This window comes from Ambystoma mexicanum, chromosome 6p (genome assembly GCF_040938575.1).
Source record: "Ambystoma mexicanum isolate Mex_15411 chromosome 6p, UKY_AmexF1_1, whole genome shotgun sequence".
In the NCBI taxonomy this organism is placed as follows: Eukaryota; Metazoa; Chordata; class Amphibia; order Caudata; family Ambystomatidae; genus Ambystoma; species Ambystoma mexicanum.
Genome location: NC_090935.1, coordinates 1,369,708,970 through 1,369,734,577, shown reverse-complemented (window position 1 = coordinate 1,369,734,577; position 25,608 = coordinate 1,369,708,970). Strand labels below are relative to the sequence as shown.

At 42.6% G+C, this 25,608-nt stretch overlaps 1 protein-coding gene across 4 annotated transcripts in view; it reads left to right on the top strand.

Moving 5' to 3' along the window:
* UBXN8 (UBX domain protein 8) overlaps window positions 1–25,608 on the top strand; it is a 415,886-nt gene that overhangs the window by 94,193 nt on the left and 296,085 nt on the right. For all 4 annotated transcript variants that reach the window (XM_069626088.1, XM_069626087.1, XM_069626090.1 and 1 more), the window contains one exon: window positions 9,896–9,966. In XM_069626088.1, the coding sequence (XP_069482189.1) occupies window positions 9,896–9,966 (71 nt within the window). The remainder of the gene's footprint in view (window positions 1–9,895; window positions 9,967–25,608) is intronic.

Genomic DNA, 25,608 nt, shown 5'->3' with positions numbered 1-25,608 from the left:
CCTTTTCTCTTCCCTGATGCTTCCATTTGGTTTAAACCGGCACGGAAATCACAGGGTAAAGTCCTATTTTGGCCTTGGTGGTTTCTAGCCGGCATAAAATACCTTAAAGATCTGGTTGAAGATGGCAAATGGTTATCATACGCACAATTGAACCGGTCATTTAACATGTCTGACTGAACTTTTGCTGAATATATGAAATGAAAGGGCATTGTTATGGCAAGTTGGGATGTGTCTCAACTAACAAATCAGAACATGGCCTTGTCAGCTTTGTTGACCTGCAACAGTGCCTCTCACCGTGCAGCTACAGTGTATGGAGTCTTGAAGGCTTGCCGTAAAGGGGAACATATGGGCTGAAGAACTGGGGGAAGAGGTTGACATGCGTTGCTGGCGACAATGTTGTGGTAACACACGCCTGATGAGTATGGACTGGAGCCTTAGAGCCTCACAAACTAAGTTACTTTTTAGATCTTAATGGACACCCGTAAGATTATTCAAGAGGCACCTTCTGGAGAACGAACTATGTTGGAAGTGTAAGAACGCAGGAGGCGCCCTAGGTCCTTTGGTTTGGTTCTGCCCAAAGACTAAGGCGTTCTGGGAGGGTGTCTGAGAGGATGGATTTGGTTCTATGTTGTACGGTCCCTTTGAATGCCTCTTTACTGATTTTGAGAGATGTGTCCCTGATGGAGGAAGTTTCATTCTGCAAAAAGGTTTGGCTCCTCGCGCTTGCATGATTGCAAAGAAAATGATATTAAGATCCTGGAAATCGAGCGGTTCCTTTTGTATTGATGACTGGGTAGAGGAACTGCTTACCACCTCTACATATGAAAAAGTGATTCATAAGCAAGCAGGAGACATTGGGAAGTTTTGGGATATTTGGGGATGCTTCCTCGATATGTATTGTTGATATGTGAGCTGCAATGCTTTAATTTTGGTCCCTGGAAGATCTCATTACCATTGTTTTTGATTAATTGTGCCTTTGTTCTGTACATTCTATGATTCTCATGTATATATTAATGTATGATGTTCTCCATAATTTGTATATCTGATTGTTAGAATTTCATAATCTATTATCTGCGGTCTTTTACAGACTTTCTCTCTTCTCCTCCTTTCTCTTGACTTTATTAGATTGTTTTTATTGACTAACTCATTGTTATTCTCCAGTTGGATGGTGCACTTCGTTTATTGTTTTATATAACGGAAAGACGGAGTTTGGAGAGATAAGAAAACTGGGAAACAAGTAGGGCTTGATTGCTTAAACATAACTTTTTGTTTTGAGGTTCTGCTAATAAAACAGAATTTTCTTTTCAAAGAAGTGAAAAAATGATTGTGTTGTATTTTATAGGTTATATTTTAATGATTGGTAAAACATTTTTTGCAAATGTCAAATTTGATCAAAACAAATAAAAAATAAAAGATGGTGCACTTCTGTTATTTTTTACTACTGGATATTTGACTAGTTGTTATTTGTTTGTTTATATTGCAAAATAAAAAACTTTACAAACTAAAATGTTGTCTGTAGGTGCAGTGTTATGATTATCAACTTTGATAAGCCCTTGAATATTTGCTTTCAAGAATGGAATTTAACCTGATGCAGAGCCTTCATTTTATTTCAAGCTGTGATGGATTTTATTTTTAATTAAAATTATCCTGGGCTTGAGATGTAATATTAGTTCAAAACTTATTTTTTTGCTTTATTTACAATATAACATTTATTGACGTTATAATGGCAGTCATGATGGCCATCCAACACGAGTTAAGGCCCACCTTCTATAAAGGCTAAGGGACATTACAGACTAGAACAGACCTCTGAACTTTCCATTTAAATCCATTAGCACCCACAGCCTAACTTGGTACTAATGGTAACTTTATATTGTCAGAAAACAGCTAGGCATGTGTTTGCACAGTGTTCATCCCTCGGCAGTCCCTAACCCAACAAAACTACAGTCAACATGGTCCCAGGGCAAATGGAAATGGGAGCTCTCAGGAGAGCCCTTATTTCCCAAGTGGCCAGAGGAGCATGGACCTGATGGAGGTGATCTTGAATGAAGGCACAGCAAAAGGCGTAAGGTACGTATTTAAGTAAGGGGAGGATTCAAAGGTGTCTTGGGATAATGGGAATGTGATGAGTGAGGCGATTCAGCCAGAGCAATGGTTCACTTTCTTCGAATGCGGGCCAGTATTGTTGAATCTAGCACATGTTCTGTGCCGACTGATTGGCTGATCTAGATATGTTGGGTGCTAATTCTAAAGATTTATATTTTCATAGATTCTTTTACCCTACCAAATATATTTGAGAGTGCCTCTGTTTGTTTTTTCCTCAAATATGATTAACCTCTAAATTCTACCTAGATATTAAAAGATAACTTGATAAAATGAAAATGGATACCAATGTGGCCAACTGATGAACTCGGGCTGAGAGACAACACCCAGAATGAACTCGTAGTACTTCTAAACTTTAAAGTTTTCCAGTCTGCTAAATCCTTTAAGTGAAAGAACCTATTGTGGATTTAAGACCAAATTTCTGGCCTAATGTGCCTATGGGAAAAACGGTTCATGGAACATTGATGAATTTGTAGCAGCCATCATCTTGAGTCACATGGTCTTTGTCCGGAGGCAGTTTGAACATAGAGGATGGAACCCTTCAGTAGGTGTTCACGTGTCCCTGGGTCTGATGGCAGTGCTTGCTGAAATGTGGGGTATCCGGGACGCATCCTCCAAAGTAGATGGCACTGGAGTACAACCAGATGTTATGCAACAACAGCTAGACGGCCGCGTGGGTAGAATGGCAGAAGAGGTAACTACAATTGTAACTGCTAAGGACACCTTTTACAAGGCGGAGGACAAGTTTCAGACCTTGACTATGGAACGTGGCACTGGCGCAGCGCTGTGAGTCGAGGTCGAGGACGGGAGGTCATGAAGGAACAACCGCTGCATACGGGGGGTGCTGGTGATGGCAGTAACGGAGCCGATGGGAACGTTTGTGGAGAACAGGATCAAGAAAGCTCTCCCTGCTGCAACGCTGTCAGATGTATTAATCATTGAACAGTCAAACTGTTTACCTGGCCTGTGAATTCTGCCAGGCAACAATCTGACATCAACTGTAGCTAAAATCATAAACGACTAAGATGTAGGGCAGAAGGTGGAACAAGCCAAGCTCTGCTTTTATTCTGATTTGCACTGGCTGTCCAAAAATTACAAAAGTCATTTTGAGAAGTCAAAGCGCTATAACTTGGGTATTTGAAGTATACTATGTTGCACCCAGCGAGGATGAAGATTCTGCAAGGCAACATACTTAATTTACAGAGCTGAAGGCAGCATTGTCTAGGTGGAGAGCAGTGCTGATGCCTGGCAATACAGAACACCTTGAAGGCAAGAAAAGGGCCCTAAACGCTGAAGTGTGGAGGCGTGTGAGGAAACAAACACATGTGGCATTAATTGAGTCACCTTGATCATAATTGCCAGAGTTATGCAATGGTTTGCAGCTGGAGGTTTCAGTATAATGATTAGGGGAATGATGTTTCTTCTATATACAAACCTATGTTATGCAGTTAATGATTGGTAGGAATTAGAGAGGGTGCAGGTTGAACTGTTAAGATTTGTTTTCTCTAGAGAAGTTTGAGGGAGGGAGTTTTACCAGGGGAATAGGACAGTTGTTGTGATGTGCTTTCTATATACTCTGCAGGTTATGAAATTGCTGGGAGCTACTGAGCTCCTGCCTCTAGCCCAGGAGAGCCAGGTTTGTTTGAAAGAAACTGCTACCAGGGCCGGGAGGATAGCTCAGGGGCAACGTGATTGTCTTGGAAGCAGGTCATCCAGCACTGCAGCGGCCTCTGGCCCTGGGGGGTGTGCGGACTACGTGGGGACCAGGCCTACCCCACCAATATCTATCCCTGTTGGCTGGACTGGGCGTGGGGGGTGTTGCCATACCTGGCTTCCTGGGCCCCAATAATTACTGAAACTCGACAGGGCTGGCAGGTCCATGTGTCCCATCTGCACATGTGCTTGACTGCCTGAGGGCCCACAACCTCATCTCCTCAACAATACAGTACTGCTGGTCCTGCAGACTCTGTATCTCGGCCGCTATCTCTCATTGTTACTTCAGCGGAGAGTCAGTACAACTCATCATTGATCTTGTACATCCTATGTTGGAGAATTGAGCCAGTTACTGGCCCCACTGCGTCTTCACCACAACCATACTGACATATTAATCCCGGTGTGGACGCTGCTGACACCTGGCCACCCTACTTGACACCCTGTTGTCCGGTCCTGCACTGACTAGGCACTGTTACACCGTACTGTGCCCTTGCTCTCCACACTGCATCGGTCTTGGTCCACTGGGACGCCCGGGCACCTTGTACTGCATCTGACATGTCTAACAGAGCCCGAGGGGCCAGTAAGGTGGGGGCCATGGACAAGTTTAGGAAAGCAACCCCGAGAGCTGAGCCGGGGTCCGTGGCGTCTGCCCAGGAGGAACCCGAATCCGAACCTCACTCTGGTGCACTGACCCCCGATTTCACTACGATGATGGAGTCAATGGCCAAGAACTTTGCCTCCTTCCGTGAGAAGTTGGAAGACATCAACGGCAACGTTGCATCACTTAAATCACGGGTTGACCAAGTAGGGACCAGGATCACTGAGGCAGAGAACAGAATTAGCGCAAATGAGGGTGGGCTGCACACCCTTCAGGACACGGTGGCCACCCTAACCCGAGACATGAAGTTTGTGAAGGCGAAGTGTGACGACTTGGAGTCCTGTTCGCGCAGGAATAACCTACGCATTATTGGGGCCCCAGAGAATGCCCTTAAGGGGCGCATGGAGGTGGCAGTTGAGAACTTACTTAAAGATCTACTAGGCAATCCTGACTTGTCCCCATACTTCACAGTCGAACGAGCTCACCGGGCCCTATCACCGCGCCCTAAACCAGGAGACTTCCCCAGGCCTATCATCGCTAGAATTCTCAATTATAGGGATAGGGACCTTATCCTCCGCCTGTCTCGCGAGAAGGGCGACCTGCGCCTCGACTCGCACACCATCCGGATATTCCCAGACTTCTCTGTTGGCGTGCAACAAGAGAGGCGCCAGTTCCTAGGCATCAAAAAACTGTTTAGAGAGTGCAATGTCCCCTACGCAATTTTGTTCCCGGCCCGGTTTAAGATTACCTATAAGGAAAAACTGTACTTCTTCACTGTCCCGGAGAAAGCTGTGAAGTTTATAGAGTCTCAGATACCACTTCATAATCCTATAGGGGACTCCATGGACGACGACTAAGCACTAGCTATCTGGAAGATATGTAATCTGGTCACTATTGTTTGCTCTTTAATGTGATGATGGTAACAACGATTTAATGGTTCAACTATGCATGCGCATTTGAAACCTGCGGTAGTCGTACGTGGTTGGCTCCCTCCCGGAGGCCATTATTTGCCCTTCACCTTACACTGTTCAATTTGATGCCGGCTTATACCTGTTTTTGTGTATTAACCAATTGCTGTCACATCACCGGGGGCCGACTGTCCATGTTTATGATGCTCGGTTCCTCGCTCAAGTCCTGTCTTCCTTCACTTAATGGTGTTGTGGAAAATGCAATTGCTATGCCTACCGCTGACTTATGTACCGCTTGATATTTAATGTGTCCCGCATTTGTTTTAGGTGTCTGCCACACAGCAATAGCACGCCCCGTTGCGGTTGCAATGCTCACACTTGTAGAATTGTTGTTGGGTGTTAGCCCCTGTTGGGCCAATGGCTTGGCAGATCCATGTTGGGACTCGCCCGCTAACTCCTGTTTTATGGGAAGCTTTAGTTTAATGGGGAGGGGGGAGGGGGAAAACACTACCTACCAGGAAATGGTGGTGGGGGAGGGGGGTGGGAATGGGATGGGAAGTTATAGTGGAAAAGGTGGAGGCAGACTGCCACATCACGCTACATCGGGGTACCTGCAGAGTGGCATAGACATGATTGCAAAATATCATTACAGGAAACGCACTCCAAAGGGCCTCTGGCAATGAGTATGGCACCGTCATGGGGTCCCAACAGGTACTCTACTTCCTATTCTACTCGGCCCAGAGGTGTGCTGACAATGATCCATAAATCCATCAAATTTGTACTGCACAAGAGCTACATTGGCCCCGAGGGTAGATACATAATACTACACTGTACATTTATTAACAGAGAATACCTTCTAGTGAACACATATGGTCCCAATGTGGACTCCCTCGACTTTGTGGACTCGGTGGCATCTATATTGCTGGGCTATGTGGGGGTACAGATTATCTGGGGAGGAGATTTGAATTTTATATTGGACACTATACTGGACGGAACGGGGACAGCTCCCAGACCACTGTCTGGCGCAGCACGCAGACTGCTGGCACATAGCGCAACACTTGACATCTGAGATGTCTGGAGGATACTACATCCACAATTACGGGAATATACCCATTACTCCTCCGTGCATGATAGTTCCTCCAGAATCGATCTGTTCCTAGTGTCAGGTGGGATGATGGGAAGGGTGGAGGGAGCACAGATACTTACCCGTACCCTGTCAGACCATGCCCCAATCACTATCGCTGGAATTGGGGGTACCTGCCCCAACATTTAACGCATGGCGATTCAAGTCCGCCGCCCTGCGAGACATTGTGTTCAAGGCTGACATCCTAGCGGACATCGAGTCCTACTTTGAACATAACACACCTCAGTCCACTACCATTGATGTCCGGTGGGAAGCCTTCAAAGCCTACATTAGGGGAATGTCCATATCTAAGGAGGCTGGAGTACTAAAGACAATAAGAGCAGCCCTCAGCCGCTCTGAGTCCAGATTACGAGAACTGGAGCGGGAGCATCCAACTTTGGTCAACCCTGCCACCCTTGCCCTAATCAACGAGGAACTTCAATCATTCAATGAACACGCTACTAGGGAGGTCCAATATTTTAGCCGTCCACAGGCTGCGCAGACGTATGGAGAGGGCGATAGACCCGGCAACACATTGGCTGCCTTGACTAGGGGAGAATGGGATCAGACCCAGATTACTTGTGTCAAGGACAGTCGGGGCGCTGTTCAGTGGTCCGATCAGCAGATACTGGATGTCTTCACTGACTTCTATACAGAGCTCTATTCCCAACCCCCAAACATAGTGAGCGGCATATGAGGGATCTCCTTGAACAGATACCTACGACATGGATCTCTCACGCAACCAGGGACCAACTAGACTCTCCAATCTTACTAGACGAAATAGTCAAAGCCATATCCAGTCTCCCTAAAGGTAAGGCACCGGGCCCCGATGGGTTTACGGCCGAATTCTATCAGGAACACTTAGCCATTCTGGCCCCTAAACTGCTGGAGGTGTGGGACAAGTCACTCCAGACATCTGCCCTCCCCCCAACTTTGCGTCAGGCTGTCATAACGGTGTTACTTAAACCTGGTAAACCTAGCGACGAGTGCGGCTCTTACAGGCCTCTCTTGCTAATGAATTTGGACACTAAGATCTTCGCCAAAGTAATTGCGAACCGCTTCCTCCCAGTTATGACATGCATGGTCCATGAGGATCAGGCAGGCTTTGTACCCGGGAGGTCCACCTCACACAATATCAGGAGGCTGCTCAATGTCATGGCACGAATCGACCAGGGCTCGGTTGCGGTTGCGGTCACACTCGACGCCCAAAAAGCATTTTTTATGGTATCCTAGAAATACATGTGGCTGGTGCTGGAGACGATGGGCATTGGCCAGAACATGATTAGATATATTAAATTACTATATACCTCTCTGGTTAGCTAGGGTCTGGGTTAACTCTCTAACGTCCACTCTGATCCCACTCTTCAGAGGCACTCGACAGGGCTGTCCATTCTCCCCCATTCTCTTTGCCCTGGCGATAGAGCCAATGGCAGATCACATTAGAGCACGCCACTCGCGCAGGGGGATACGGCTGAAGGACACCCCTGAGATTATATCTCTTTATGCAGATGATGTATTATTGTTTGTCAGGGACCCCTTCATCCACCTCAATCCAATTCTACGTGACATTACTCGCATAGGCACCCACTCTGGATTCACCATCAATTACTCCAGGTGTGAGGTCTTTCCCCTTACCAGTTCCACTCAACAACCCGCTACCGAATACCCACTCCACTGGTCGCCTGGCAGGATTCAGTTCCTGGGGGTCCGGGTGTCCCTAACCAAAGACAGATTGCTAGCAGACCACTACCTGACCGCAGCACAGCACGCTGAGGCCAAAATGATGCACTGGCGCTCCCTCCCATTGTCACTCGCTGGGAAGCTTTCACTCATCAAGATGGTACTGTTGCCCAAGCTACTGTACACATTTGGTAACGTGCCCATCTGGCCAGGGAGGGAATACTTTAGAAGACTGCACAAACTGTGTGCGCAGTTCCTATGACACTCTGGCGCTGTGCGCAAAAAAACGTCAGATATGACGCTCCCATACGATAGAGGGGGATTTACTGCCCCTGACCTGATGCTGTACTGGTTGGCGGCACAGGCTCAATACGCCTCCTATTGGTACCCCGGGCCCCCTCCCCACCCCCGTGTCAAGCTGGAGATCCTGGCAGCAGCAGATGTAAATATAATGTCACTAATATTACACCAGCAGTATGTACCGGATTCATCCATCGACCCAGTCGTAACCACCGTGCATGCCTGGGGTCGATTATTTGGTGTCACGGCTGAACAGTACCCCTACTACAAGTGGCTCTGTGTCTGGAGGTTACCCGGGCTTGAGCCCACACATGACATAGCCCTGGCACGACACTGGGAAACCCTGGGTTACCATGCACTAACAGGCTTCTATCCTGATGGGCAGTTTATAAATCCACAGACATGGAAGCTGGGCCATTCGGGGTCGGCACTGGAATTCCTGCAGTTCTATAGGCTCCATGCTGCCTTCTGGGCCACATGGCCAGACTTCCCTAACGAGCCCCTGGACTCCCCAGGGATTGCGTACATTGCTAATTCGGGTGGTACCCATGGGGTTGTCTCTTCATTATACAAACTGTTGCTGACAGGTGCCCCGGCCCGACCCTTCAGGGCGCGCCATGAGTGGGCAAAGAAACTGGACCGGGAAGTCTCTGACCAACTATGGGGGAAAATGTGTTAACATACTAATAGAGTCTCCCTCAATTTTCGCTACCGAGCCATACAATACAAATTGTTAAATAGGCTGTACTATACCTCTCTCAGGATCTCTCAATTTGCTACAACCACTCCGCAATCCTGCCCTTGCTGTGGGGCAGAGGACACTGATCACCTACATATGTTCTGGGAATGCCCAAGGTTAGCGTAATTCTGGGAAAAAATTCTAGAGACATTATCTAAGATCAGTGACACTATTATTGACCCTGACCCGATGGGAGTCCTGTTTGGGGTGTGGCAGGCTGAAGGGGCTAAACGTATGGCCAAATTTCTAAATGTGAGTTGTATAGTGGCCAAGAAGTGCGTTCTTCAAAGTTGAAAGGGCTCTTCTCCACCCACACATCAGAAGTGCTTAAATCTGCTCACCTGGCCTCGTAACTGTGAGGAAGAGTACATTAACATGCTTCCAATTCGCTCTCGCCCTAAGAACATTTGGGCTGCTTTCAATAGCTATTTTCACAGCCTAGAGGAGAGCTCATCGGAGAGTGGTTCTTCTCGGACCTCACGATGACATGTTAACACCTTATGGTGCATCACGATCTACTACACACCTGCCTCTTGTTAAGCCAATGTTTTTTCAATTCCTGTATTTCCTCATGTATGCATTGAACCTATTGCTTGCTCTGATGTGTGTGTTTGCTGTATGCCTCTGCCGACAAAAATAAAAGTAAAAAAAAAGAAAAAAAAGCATATACCAGTGTGTTGCATAACATATATTGTCAGTGATTAAAACATTATTTCGTGTGCCTTGTATTTAAGTGTCTGAAGATGAGAAGGAGCAAAGGAGAGTGTTGGCAAGAAAAGAGCAACAGGAGAAACTAAGAGAAAAGGTATGACTCTGAAGGTTCTTACTTGAAGGCACACCGGTTGATTGCTGCCATAAATCCTAATATATTTATTCTTACTATGGCACAACAAGAGAGGTTTCAGCATGCGTCTCCCTGTCCCCTTTGCCACCAATAACCTTTTTTGTCACACACAGACATCAGAGCGAAGGGAGTGCTCGCCACCAAGGAAGGCTTTAACAGTTAATTGGGAAGGATGAACTTGTGAGAGTTGTGGTAGGTAGGGCCAGTGCAAGAGTGTTTGCCTTGCCGGATTGACTGCTCAAATGGCTGCACACGTTCCCAAATTGATGGAGAGATGCGTGTTGGTAACCGGTCATTGGTTTGTCATACAATTATCGAATATACGGAAATGCACCAAGGGTACAGTAGTTATGGGGAATAGGGGGGTGTGTGCCCAATTAAAATCCCATATAAATAGTTGCTTGCAGCTACAACGACAACACTGGGTAGGTTTACACCACACTTGGAGCTTTATCTAGTTTACACTTATATGTGGTTTGTTAGAAAGTTTAATATGTGAAAATGATTACTATTTAGCCTTCCATTGTGTCTTTTTTCAGGCTCATCCTCTAGTGATCTGGCAGGGATCCCTGGGTAGTATGTTCAGACACTGCAGCTCTCTGTGCAACCATAGAGGCTCCTTGACCATGTTCAACTATGGAGATACCTGCTCCTTCGCAGGATATCCTAACCCAGACCTCTGCAGCTATCCTTCCTTGAGGCGCTCTCCTGCATCTGGTTATGCAGTCCTTTACCGTCACTGACCTGTCCAGAAAGGACCAGTGCTGTGGCAAATTGTGGCTGATGGTCTGTTGTCCACCACTGTAGGGGTTGCTTTCTGCGACCCTACTGACGTCTTATATCGGTGGATCTATCTTTCTGCGCCCAGGGACTTCACTTATTGAATAGGAACTGGAACTACAACCTGCAAACACCTGACAGCTTAATCTGCTGCTGATCCCTCAAACCATGGAATGTTTCCTCAGTGCACAGTAGCCTTTGTTACATCCTTGGTCTCATTTTTCGGTGGTGTACCTCCCCTGTAAATGGGGTATTTGTCAGCAGACCATCCCACGTACTACCACCATGGCTCCGTCTGCTCCTGAACTCGTGGGTCAACTGGATAACCTCTTGTCTCTGGTCATCGAACCTGGGTATGGAAACTCTGTGGTGGGGTCCTCCATCGTTGCCAGCCCAAAGGTTGCCTCCTCTGCTTCTGCTTTCGAACAATGGTAACAGTTAACTGTTTTCACTGTAACCAATAGTTGTCTTCTGACTTTGTCCCATTATTGTCTGTGTGCAAACTTGTAAACTGCAAGTACCCACACAATTTACCTACATATAAAATTGAAAACAATACCTGTTTAGATTGGGGTTTCTGATTTTTAGCGACACTTTGAGGGCTGTTCAAACTAACCTCTTGTATTTGATTGATTTATCGGCATTAATAATCTTTCTAAAAGTTTTAAAATCTCACAAAGAAGATGAATGTTAAACTTATCTATGAAACTGATATCTACTGGTTTAAATTTGGCAGATTGTAGAGAACATTTTCTGTTTTTATAACACTTGTGATTATTTTTAAAATACTTATCTGAACTGAACCTCCCTGAACTCTCGATAAATTGTGCTTTTTTAAAACTTTATAAATAGTGTATTTTTTTCAAATGTAAGGGGGTCCCCTTCTTGCAAAGTTGCAAACAATCATTTCTTCTTCCAGGTTCGGGACAAAAATACATCTATTGAGCCTAGACATTGGATTATTATTCCCGAGATTAGTTGGGAAGGTGGGAGAGACACCATGAAATTTGAGGATTTAATTATTGGGGAAGATATTATTAGTCATAAGAGTCAGGAATGAAACTCAGACACATGTTAGTTATGGTTTTGGTTAAAGACTTTTATTGAAAACAAAAGGGTTGGTAAAAGGCCTCACTGACCCTGCTCCAAGAGGAACTCGCCTACCTAAAACCAAAAACTAAAAATATGTCTGTGTCAGGCTGTAAAAATCAAAACCGTCCTTATGCACAAAAGTTCTATTCCGACCCTCACACAATAAACTAAACCGTAAGGTGAAAAGGGGAATGTCTTTAACTTTAGGTGATTGCAAAAGGGTTTCCAAAGGAAGAATGAATGACTCCAGCACAAACGTTCTCCAAGGGTGTACAGCCTGGGCTCCAGGTGGTGGCTCCCTTCCCCCTGGAATTCTCAATACAAATGATTATTATTTGTCTAACAATTCTCTGTGTCTTTCCTGGCCCACAACAGTACTGTTATTTACAAATGTACTTAGCTTTGTAGTTCCACTTCTTTCAAAAAGTTCCTTTTGTCTGGTAAACAGTTCTATATTTCTTCTGATCACTTCTTGTAAACTGCCTCCCCTGCCAGGACTTCTCATTCATTTGTGTTTGCCTGGTATACTCACCTGCCAGTACTTGTATTCACACTGATCACTGCCTGGTATACTCTTCTGCCAAGTATTCTTGTATTCATACACAATTACAACTACCTGGTTTGCTCTCCTGGCAGGATTTCTTATATTTACATGTTCCTTTTGGGACTTCTTGTATACTTGCACCTGCCTGGTATACCCCCTGCCAGGACCTCTCATTCACTTATGTTTGCCTGGTATACTCTCCTGCCAGGGCTTCTTGTATTCATACACAATTGTAATTGCCTGGTTTACTCTCCTGCCAGGACTTCTATCATTACACGTTGTTCCTCTTTCACGTACACAGTAGTACATACCCTCTTTGGTATAATATATTCTCCTAAATACGGCATTCGATTTGGCGTCCCCTCATATTTGTATTCCATACGATCATATTTTGTTAGGGGCCTTATTCGCAATATACTTTCTTGTTTCTCATGCATTCTCTTTACTTTCTCTTTTTCTATGGTTTAATTATTACAGTTTGTATTTGGCGGAGTCGCCGAAATGCCCAGGGTCCCCACTGTGTTTGGGTTGACTCACTGGCTCTTGATGGCGTTCCCGGCTTTGTTCGCGCTCAAGCAGCCAATGCGTACTGCCTGTTTTCTTCTCTGGACCACTCTCGCTTTATTCTGGTGTCTCCCATAGCCTCGCCTCAGCTTTGCGGGCGAATGACACGTCTTCTTCCAAACAGCAGCGCCCACTGACATGTATTGGTCTCCTGTGTTTAAATCTCCTGCGTACAAGTGCACTTTGAAAACAACTAGAACATTTATAGAGCTTGGGGCTCCTTTTGTTGTGCATTGCTCTTTCCCTCTTCCTCGTCACAGTATTTGGGTGATTGTGGGAAAAGGAGTCGGTTGTTGTCGGTTGATGTAGATTACTTGTAGAATCACTTTCAACAGTTCTAAATGGTACGTCCAATCTATAGGGTGAATAATTAGAACTGAAAAAGGTTGTTTTGGATCTTCCACATACTGGACCAGGGATGAAAGCCTGATCTATAACGCTTTGGGAAAGGGTTTCTCTAGTTTCTCTAACAGGAGGTGTAGACGTATGGCAGTGAGCCATGAGGGTCTTGGGTATAAAGGGATAATGGATGCGGGCAAATGGGGGATACCATGTCTCATCCAATGAAGACATGACATCTCCCTGGAGGCTGTCTTCTCCAATATTATCCTCCCTCATATAGCCACCCCCAGTGCCACAATCGGGTAGTTGCTGCCGTCCCCTGGCCACTTGGGAGGTAGTTACCGTTGGGGAATCAGATTTTATTTATGGTTTCTTCTTTTTGTTTTCTGAATAGATCTACAGTGAGATTTACAGAACAGTTCTATACGATTTAGTATGCTCAATCATTAGCAAATGTAGCTTGATTTTGTTTCTAGTTGTCTGCTATGCTATATTGTGCACTGTTATTCATTCAGTATTAATGACATTTGGAAATAAAAAAGTATACTTTGTGAACCGTCCTTTTTAGTGTGCTGGTCCGTGTGTATACTTTGTGACTAGCTCCCTTTCACTCCTAAGAATGAAGCTATACTGCTATGTCACGTTTGCCATTGTGGCATTCAGGTGAAATTTAAAAGAAACCCTTCCCAACACTGCAGGGTGGTCTTCTCATGGCCTCACCAGAGGTTATGTTGAAAATCTTCCTCAACAGTTAAATTTGTGCTTTGTCTAGAGGATGATCCACATCGACAAGGGCTTCCCTCACTTGTTACAACATCCACCCTCATAACAACCTGTGTTGTTCCAGGTGATAACCCCAACGGCCTTATCATAAAGTATTCTTTTTTACTACAGAAACTGGCAGGCAGATCCCTCAGATCTCTGTGCCATAGGTGCCTGTGGGAGCTGCCCAGCTCTTGTAAACCTCCCCCACCTGCTCTACTGTGGTCACCACAAAGTGCCTTGAAAAATTGGTGGGCACCATTTACTGCTTGGTTAAGTCTACCCGCTACTCTCTTCCTCCTCCCCTTTGCAATCTGACACCGCTAGATGCAGTCTTATTTCCAGGTATTCGTAAATGTATGCCTGTTTTTTAAATCCACGTAAACAAATACAGCTCTTGATCTTGACTCCACAGCATTAACGTAGGCTTCCTTTTGTTAAAGGAGAATCCCATCTATTCTTTGAATGACTTATTATTTTGGACTGGTCCCGTCTATGATTTTAAGATTAAGTGTGAAATGCTTAGAAATCAGCTGCAAATTTAATCTCTAATCCAATGAGGGTAAAGAAGCAGCTCTTTTTAATGGATTGGAGTGAGACTATTGAAAAAATGGGTCCATATAAAATGTATTATCTTGTCCCCAAAATAGATAATCCAATTGGAGTCTTACCAAGATAGTAACCAAATTCCCGGATGCAATATGGAGAGCCCAAATGTAATATTTTGCCAAGAGGAGAAATTATGGCACTTTGTAAGAAATTAACCGATTCCGAATTTGGCAATTGTTTTTGCGGGATGCCAGCTGCTTTACAGACTCTGAAACACCTGATGATAGAATGTCCAACAGTGCATGAGGAACGGATACTAATTTTGGGGCATTTTGTGAATAAGGAGGAATGGCTGTTGGTGAATGATTTTTGGCCACGCCTGATAAGTGGTAATGAAACACCTGTTATGATAGCTGTGTTTAAAATTCATGAACAAAATGAATGTTTTTGAAGTCGGTTTGAGTTGAAATGGGTACTGTAAATCTGTTACGTGGAATATAGAGGCATGGAGTACTTTGTGGTTTTATTGGAGCAGAATCACTATCTATGTTGATATTGAATTTTTGCTAGGACCTACATTTATTTAATGTATGTATTTTAAAATGTTAATCTTGTGAATTTTGTGAACTTACTTATTTTGTCTTTTTAATTGATAAATTAAATGGTGCTATGGGTATGGATTTGCTTTCTTTCGCTTGTGTAAGGCTTACTTGGTTTAAACCAATATCACAATTAAAAAAAGAATGACTTAAGATCTGCAAGTACTTTTCTAATCCCAACCCTTTTCATGCCAGTTGTGCTGCATTATCTCCATTTTAACATGGCTGGCGTAACCCAGTTGCCCATCTTCACACCGCTGTCTGATCTCCTTCTCTACCTTCAACTGATCCATCTTCTCTCTTTTTCTACAATATATTTCCGCAGTTGTTTTTCCTATGTACACTCCCTGGATTGTGGCTAACCATTATATATCTATGCCATAGTCCTGTACAACTCTCCAAAGCTTCGCCCAGCTGACTGTATCAAAGCTCTATTGCAGTTCTATAAGCTCTGTATTACAGCGTCTCCACTGTACTAACGTATACATGGAGATTATCAGCCACAGGAGGAAACAATGGTCTATGGAACTGCATCACAAACTGCTGCAATTTGGGGTGATTTCCACTGCTCAAGCACTGAGCAGAAAAATATTTGACCATATTCCAGATGGTCTACGCTTAAAGTCATCTGTGCTTTATCAATGTCAATTAACAAAAATATTCACTGCAATAGAAACAAAACTGTCCTTTGAGTGACGATAGAGAATCACTTCAAAGCAAAAAGTTGATGAGAGTATAAATGCAATGTCAACATTGTGCTGGAATACCGCCCAACGCTATTTGCGTTACTGCAACTGGGTCCGGCGCAGTTTTGGGCTGGATCCCGAGTTGCGGGGGCGGTGGCGGTAATTGCGCCAGCGGTAATGGCGGCAAAAAAGTCTGAAAAAGGGCAGTAAGTGGAAACCTTTACCTCCAGATTTTTGCTGGAGGTAAAATTCCAACTTACGGCCCAGCTCAAGATTTGGTCAACCCTTAAATGCGGTGGTAATAGCATTACCGCCGCATTTAAGGGCTGAGGCCCAACTCGTGATGAGTCCCAAAGTCTGCAGTATAATGCACTATTTTAACCTATTATTCAAAATGTTTTCTAGGGCCAGGGGAGAATCTCCCCTCCCTCCCCTAAACCTGTTTTCGTTACTTCAGGCTCTCTCGCTATGCTCCGTCACTCTTGCATATTTTTGGCAAATATTTACACCCTATAATAATTACAACAGTAGGAAATACTTACATTTTTGTCTGAGCTATGCCTTATATCAAATCTTTAGTTACAGAAGACGTGTGTGTCGCTGAAATTTGTTACATTATATGCACTCCTACCAGTTGTGAGAAACCAGAAGGTGTCTCATCCACTAGTCCCCGGGATCTGTAATCCAGGGGGCCAGGACACAGCCATTGCTTTTGGATCTAATTCCGGGGGTGGACCAGTGTGGCAGGATCACCTGGGTGAGGGGTGTTCGGGCAGTGGAAGTGGGACAGCGATATCCCCTTCCCTGTAGCACCTTTACCCCATCCTACGAGGCAGGATATTTAAGAACTCAGCCCCCCCCTGTTAAACACAAACACGTTCTCACAGACATCCCGCTATGAGAGAAAATGGACTAACACCCGAGCCGTAAACCTGATGTGCCCTAATACAATGGTCAGCCAATTATTGACCATCACACACACCTGACTTCCATTAATCTCCCCCACATGGATAAAAGGTGGAGCATAAGAGCACACTCTGAGCAAGGCAAAGCACACAAGGAAACAGCAGTTCCAAGATGGCAGTTTAACAAGAGGAGAAAGACGGCGAAACAGATGTGGATCGCAAGGAAGGTAGTTCCTTTGACTTTTTCGACAAGGAACCGTTACTTTCACTAAGCCTCGAGAATAGAAAGCGTAAGACCAGGAAACCAGGCTGAGGAATCCTGTATTGTGTGACTGAGGTACCCGGGGCCCTCCCGCGTCGATAATCAGGGCGGGGAGAACCGCCAGCTGCCTTGGTACTGTCCTTGGCTCTAACAACAAAGCAGCGATAGTGAAATCAACACAGTCGGTGAGTTGGGGAGACTGATACAAGACTGGTCTGTGTTGAAGCTACGGTTGCAAGCAGCAACATTGTATGGCGAGCGCTGGAACGAACATTTCATGAAACACGTGTGATAACCAACGCGAGTAAAGTTGAACTGCAGATTTAAAACCAAGATACGATACCTTTACCAGAGTGGTCCGGCACCATGTGTGTGCTCAGTCGAAGGTCTCTGTAAGGTATCCAGCTGAGAGTTAACAAAAGTGAAAGAGTGGCAAAGGATTGTGAATTGAAGCGGTCCTGCACGGGTCAAACAAGCGGGTCAAGCAAAATCCTGTACACAATCGAAGGTCTTCGATGTTGATACAGTAAAGAAAGTTGATGAGGATTGTAAATCACCTAAGAAAATTGTGTATATGTGAAATACAAAGGAAAGGAACTTTGTGTGTTTGTTGCATCAGGCCCTCTGAAAGAAGAGACTTCTGATGACAGAGAGACTTTGGCACAGAAGGCCATGATGTTGAAGTTTTGAACTGCACCCTCATGGTAGAGAAGCTAGAGACTGTGCTAAACTGGAGTGTGCTGCCTTGTGTCGTGCTAAAAATGTGGGGAAGGGAAGCCAACAACTTGAATATGCTGACATATCATTTCTTGAACACTTTTCTTTTGCATAACATTATTTCCCACACTATTTGTATTTAGAGGTAAGGATTGGCAATAGGTTTATTAGTATAGGGCCTTTTATTTTGACAAGACACCACCAGGACTGTTATTTGATGGTTGTGGCTCGCTCCCATCTTTAGTTCAATAAACCTCTTGAACTGTGGTCACTTGTGTCTGTTGTACTGTTGATACCATGCCTTCCTTACACAATGCATAAAACAAACAATACCATCGAAAACAAATTGTAACTCTCAAATTTGCACAATGTAAAACATTGTTCATGTTTTATTCTTGTGACACTTTACTTTTAAAATCAAACCGTGATCTTTAATAGATATTTTGAAATGTACTAATCCTAAGAAAACAGTTCGGTTTTCTAGGATTTCCTTTTTCTAAGGAAAATTCTAAGTGTCTCTTAGTTGCACCTTCCCTGAATTATTTTGTAACGAAGGCAATTGTTTTTATAAAGTACAAAGCACTTGTTTAAAATGAAAAACATTTGCAAACACGCGTTTCACTCTACAGATCTGTCAAATTACAGTATCCTTAGTGAGCTTCTTCAGGGCAATTGTACAATGAATCTACATATTGCTATCCTTCATATACATGTCTTTGAATTCTCATGTTCCATGTATTTTAAATCGGTTTTAAATCTGTTCACATCTTTCATAAACCACCAATTAGTCTGGACACTGTAAGAAATTATTTGAATCAATATAAAAGCAATAATAGTATGGGGGAGAGATAAAAAAAAAGAAATGTACATTTGCACAGAAATACATAATAAAACAATTCATTTACTTTTCACCCAAATAAATAAAAAATAATACAATTACCTCAGGGAAGGCCAATAGTAATTGGGATTAGAATCAGAATTGACACTTTCCTTAATTCCATGGTATTAAAATGTCTTGATACACCAGAGAGGGCATCCACATACTTCAACAGGTATAGCATAGTGAATGGAAAGAAAAATACTGGCTGGTCATCGTAGATGTAGTTGTGTTGTACACATCAATAGAACATGGCCTGGCTTTAAAGGCAATAGAATATTATTGTACCAACAAATCTGCCTCCTATTTCTTGGAAAAGCAACCTCAACACACAATATACATCCTTGACTATCGATAGCCTCACGATACCGGTCTCCGTTTCAGTAAAGACTCTGGGAGCCTACCTTGATGCCTCTCTCTCTCCCTGGCCCACAAAGTGAATTCCATTGCCTACTCTGCTGCCCACACCACAAAACTGACCAATGTGTGCAGACCATTCGTATCACCTGACATACCCAAACGAGACCACATCTCTGCTGCAAGAAGAAATGTTCATTGGCTCCCTACACAAGAAATGATAACCTTTAAAACACTGTCTATCACCGAAGATTGGTTCTCCAGCTCTGCTCCCCCTTACCTCACAGAAATGTACAAAAAATCAGCCTATGAGACCTACCAGTTCTGCCTATGCAAACCGCCTCATCCTGCCCAAATGTAAAGGGGCTAAAGCAGGCGGTCAAGCTTCCCAGTCATTGTGGTCAAACTTTGGAACACTCTACCACCCACCCTGAGAGCCGAACAATCGATCGGACTGGGCTTTCCAGTAAGCGCCTGAAAACTTGGCTCTTCACATAGTTTCCAGGGCTTGATCCGGCCTGGACACCTTACTAGCTACAAAAAACCCTAACCTTGCAACTTGTACTGTAATCTGCACTTAGTATAGTGCGCTCTACATATGTACAAAATAATTAAATAGATTTGACGGGTATTGACATTAACATGTATTGAATAACAACTATTTTCTATTCAATGACAACCTATATAAACAATGTAGAGGGGTAGCAATGGGTGTGCTCCCAGTCTATTGCCAATTTAGCAATGAGTTGAATAAACACTTATTTTGCCACAGCAAATAATAGATATCATGAAATGGGCAGGAGGTATAGACATCCTACTAATGTGGAATGGGAGAGAACCTCATTTAAAAAATAAATAATCTGAAGTGAAAAATGTATGTTTGTGATGACTTTCAATACAAAGTCATAAGATCAATAAATTGATCAATAAACATTGGAACATATTCAGAACAGACAGAGAATTACATACATTGAAAACAAACCTCAGATAGTATTTAAGAAAGCAAAAACCCTAAAAAATATATTAAGACCAAGCTTTTTACAAAAGCTCATCAAAGAAACAAGGATTGAAAAATGGACCAGGAAACCTCTTACAGGTAAATGTGGCTAGTATAGCAAATGCAAACTTGCAGAAAAAAACAAGGTGGAATTCAAAGATGGTTAGACAGAATAATACCGATGAACCCATTTTATAAATTGTACGAGTAACTATATTGTATATGCAATCACTTGTATATGTGACAACGTGTATATTGAGAGTATGATAACACCACCCAAACACCGGATATATGAACACCTAGGAGGAATAACGACCAAGGAAATAAAACCACCACTGCCATCCCAATTGACAAATGAACATGAAGGCAAACCAACTAGATGAATCCGATTCTGTGGAACTGAAAAAGTGGAAATAAATGTGAGGGGTGGTGATTGCAAAACTCGGCTAAGAGAAAACGAAACGAGAAACATCTTGCTTCTTTGTACTACAAGTGTGGGACTCAACAAGAATAATGATTTACACTGTGTCCTACGCTAGATATTCAAGATAAAGAGATAAGAGATACATTGTTGTCATTAAAGATTACTACTAACATGGTTATTTGACTCCTGGGACTCTTATCTTGATTAAAATGATGAGATGGAATTGAAAAAGGTGAAGTAGAATAATTGTTTTCTAGGGTAGTCTTTTTTCCATCTACAGGAATAAAGTACGAAGTGATAAGGCAATTTATAGATAGAAGAAATAGCAAATTGAAGTTATTGAGAAAGGGTATTCTTTCTCAAAACAAACGACAATAATCAAAAAAATAAACAAGATCATGTAATAAACAATGAAATGATGTAATCATCCTGAATTTGTGAAAACATTAAGCATGTAGATTAGGATCTTCTATACGCTAGATCTGTAGTGAGTAATCAAGGATAATACGTTATTATGAGAGATATGTACCAACATATGGAGGCTCAAAGAAAACATTAATAGGGTCCATTAATAGATAATTGAAATCTCATTTTGATAAATATGAGATGGAATTGCTAAAGGATTGGCTGACCAATCTTGATTATTCTTCCATGAGTGTTTCCTTTATTTCTATGAATTAACCAATGAATAACAAGGTGATTAATCATTAACACAGGGACTGAAACACTCGTCAGTGCAACTAATAAATGGATCAAGAGCTGGTGAAAAAGGACTGTATCCACGGAATTTATGGCAATAATGAAATAAATACAAAAGATCATGAAATACACAACCTGGTAATGCATATATTTTAGTTCTGTGGAAAATAATAATGTATACATCAGGAAGTAAAACATAGTACAGTAGAGTTCAACACTAAAATACATCTATTATTTGAAAAAGCTTAACTAACCAAGTGGACTAAATGACTAGAACGTATATGGAATAGGCCACTCCAATTTGGATACGTATTTGTCTTGTGCACACTAAGATTTGCTAGTCCTCTTTTTGTTGATTTTGTATAAATTAACAAGTAATGCACATATCGGGAATTAAATAATAGAACAGGAAAGGTCAATACTAAAAGACACTTGTTATTTGAAAAACACCAAGCAGACTTAATGACTAGTAATTATATTATTTATAGTAATTATATTGAAAGGACCACTTGAAGATGGATGCCTATTTTCCTGTTGAACACTTAGAACTGCTAGTTCTCTTTTTGTTGTTAAAAACACATGGGGCTTTAAATAGTCCCAAAATGGCAGATGCGATCATCCAACAGGATTGCCGTCAACACACACGCAAATCTTTGCTGTGTGGATTGCAAACCTAAAAGAGATATGTGCCAACTGGAATAGTGAAATGGATGTTATCTATGGCTTATTTTGTCAAAGTACAGATAGTTTTGCAACATTCTAAATAGTTTGATATTAAATTACCAGGTAAGAAACAAGTTAACAAATAGATGATTGTAACCGGATTGTATGTGAAAAACAGACCGTGATTTAGGACAAACCTGCTAAAGGGTAAGTTCCCTCTTTTTTAAATGGAGAGAATATAAAAATGTGTATATACAGTTTTTGTAATATTCATAAAACATTTAAACCCAAACACAAGAAATACATGTTTTAGAATTTATTTTCCAGAAATGTCACGGTTGAAACGTACCTAATAAATTACAAGTGATGAGACAAACCTAGGATAAGCAAAATTATCATAAGGCTTATATGTTAAAACAATTTTGAACAAGCATGGATACAACTATACAGCAGTAAGTCAATACATAGGTAAAAACTAAATAGAATTAAACACTAAACGAAAATATAATATACCAATGAGGTATATTATTTACAAGAAACCATAGGAGATGGATAAGTAACATATTTCTCTTTATTTCTCTCTGTGTACTATTATTACTTTTATATTAATTTAAATAATTTCTTACACAATACAGACTAATTGGTGTATTATGAAATATTTGAACCGATTTAAAAACTATTTAAAATACATGGAACGTGAGACTGCAATGAAACTAATATGAACAATAACAATATATAGATTCATTGTACAATTGCCCTGAAGAAGCTCACTAAGGATACTGTAATTTGACAGATCTGTAGAGTGAAACGTGTTGGCAAATGTTTTTTGTTTTGACAAGTGCTTTGTACTTTATTCAACAACAATTTTTTTGTTACAACATAACTGTCATGGGCACTAGCTTAGCTAGCACTACTAAGTCACCTTCATATTCAATTCATGATGGCAAGAAGGGAAAACAGGCAGGAGCACTGTGGGTGAGAGCATGGCGAGCAAGGATAGGGTTAATATCCATTTCATCCATTGGTACTCCCTACTCCCATAGAGTAACATGAGACTTCCTGTTTCCACTAGTAGGGATTCTTTTGTGCCAACCCAGAACTACGTTGAACACTCTAGTCTTCGGGTGTGGCTCTCTATAAAAGCCACGCCTAATGAGCAACCCATGCTTCGTGTGCTTTCTGTAGCTTCGAGCACACGCTTACCTGGTTCCTGAGATTTCTAGAGCATTCTTCAGCCTTTGTGACCGGCAGATCAGTCTTCTTCACTGCGACAATCGCTCCTGAAAAGAGAAGAACAGAGGCGTATGCTAATAAGCGGTTTTCTACTCACCTTTTTCAGCGCTCGTCCGGCGATTTCGCGACTTCTTTTCTACTCGCGGACCGACAAGTCACTCCCGCTTGTCTTCTCTGCAATCGCTTTCGGATTCTCCGTTCCCGAGTGACCTTTTGGCAACCTGCAAAGAGAAAAGAACAAGGAAAGACAGGTCAGAACTTGAAGACACATTGTTGGCAAAAACATTTATAGACAATACGAACTTGAACTTTGTCGCATGCTTTCACCCAGTGAAGCAACTGGGATTCCAAGGACATATAGCACTTACCTGATCCGAAAAGAGGTCAATTTCTGCACACCTGCAATTCCCGTAGTACGAAGGCTCCAGTGAGGTAACTGGCCTTGGGACACTCTTAGGAGTACAAGACTCCACTATCCAAAATAAACGGTGTTTGCATCGCAATTCCAGTGCAGCAACCAGCAAAACCAGCACCAAGTCAGCACGACAGCCAGCTGGCCCACACCATAGCGCCCCCTGCAGAGGCAGGACGGAGCGCTCGCCTTTCCAAACTAAGAGGTGAGCCCTCAGACACTATATTTCAGCACACAGAGGGAGAGGGAAAGGTTCCCTGGGTTAGGGTAGTACCACTCACTAACCCATCATTCTCCTTAGAGGTAGAACTCCCAGTATTCCGGGTGAGGAGAGGGCATGGCAGAGGTCGGCAAACTCCATCGCTCCTGCGGAGATTCAGGTGAGCGTGACAATAACTCAGAAAAGGTGTAACTAAGGAAAAAGTTCATTTTTCCTTAGAAAAGGGGAATCCTAGAAAACAACATTTTTCTTAGTATTAGTACATTTCGATATATCTATTTAAGACCACGGTTTGATTTAAAAAATAATTGTCACAAGAATAAAACATTGATTATGTTTTAAATAGTTCAAATTTGAGAGTTTCTTTTTTTTCCCATGTTTTTAAAATATGTACAACTTCCAATAAAACAACTTGCCAGCCGCCACTGCTGGCTGGTATATTTGAGGGCTGGACACGGCCCCCTTTTTTCTATGCTAGGTGGGATATTTAAGCTTTTAGTTAAAGAAAATGTACATCTTTCACCTAGAGCAGTGCGAGCCGCTGCAACGGCATGATCATCATGGACATTGCGCACACATGCTGGTCCAGGTTGGCCCACAGTGTGGCGTACCCTGCGCTATATTAAGGAGCTTGAGGGTGGGGGGTTGAGGGCTCAGCATGGCCACAAAGGTTTGTGCTACGCCACCGGTCTCTTATTAAGTGTTGTGGGTGCAAGTGTAGGATATTTCACTACGTCGCATGATATTTCTATATGATATTTGATTTGCTGGTCACAAGTTACGCTAAACAAGCAATGACAATGGAATTAGCTTTTCCATCTAATCTGTTATGCTAAGCAAAGTTTCTTTTAGATGGAAAAACTGATTCTATTTTCATTGCTATGATTGAAGGCTAGTTCTCCTATTTGGTGATCGTGTTAACCTGAGAAAATGTAATAATACTTTAAAAACTTTGCCTAAGAACTATAGAGCAATGCTTTATTGTCACCCTTAAACGACACCTCGACTTCAATTATTTGTTTAAATTAATATTATGATCAGTGATTTCTGGATAATCACAGACAGTAAGACATATATGACCACAGTGCTCCAGATAAGATTTTGAGGTGGGAGTATTTTACTCTCTATTTTTAAACTTTGAGAGTAAATGTGATTTCAAGAGTGTAAAAATTACTTTTCTCATTTGCAAGAGAGTAAACTGTATGTGACATCCTGCCAACGTGTGCACAATCTATTTGGAAATCATTACCATGCAACAACTTTCTGCATTGTGACAGAATAGACCTTTAAGTATTTCTCTAATGTCTGGCCATTTGATCTCTCCTGTATGTAGTTAAATGTTGACAACACAAAAACCTAGCCAATTACATAGTAAAGCAAACATGAATTGTACTATGCGTTTTGATGTTCGATAACAGAATTGTCTTTTGATATTTAATGAAAGTCCTCATTTCCTGAAACTATTACTACCTAATGGTATGCCAATGTTATAACACAACAGCGCAGAGAGGCAGGGACTCCATGCTAAATTCTATAACTAACTTCATGGTCAAATTGTTATTTATATAGCACGTTTGGCAAAGCGCTGTACACAGAACATATTTATCACAATTATCACCAAACCGAAGTTGGTACTCCTTTATCGACCTCGAAAGGATGAAAGGCTTAGTTGGCCTTGCCGGGATTCGAACCTGCAACCTACAGATCACGCACAGATTGCAGCAACGAGTGCTCAACCGTCTATCTTATTGGTTAACATCCTTCAGAGATCGGTAAACTAAGTATCGAGTGAGGTATAATATTCAGAGTGCCTAGATGTTGGACGAACCAGGCATAAAGCGCTACATAAAGTTAAATACGTATCTGGATTATCACAGTGACAGGTTTTGCTAAGTTTCTATTTCAATTAGAGACTTAGG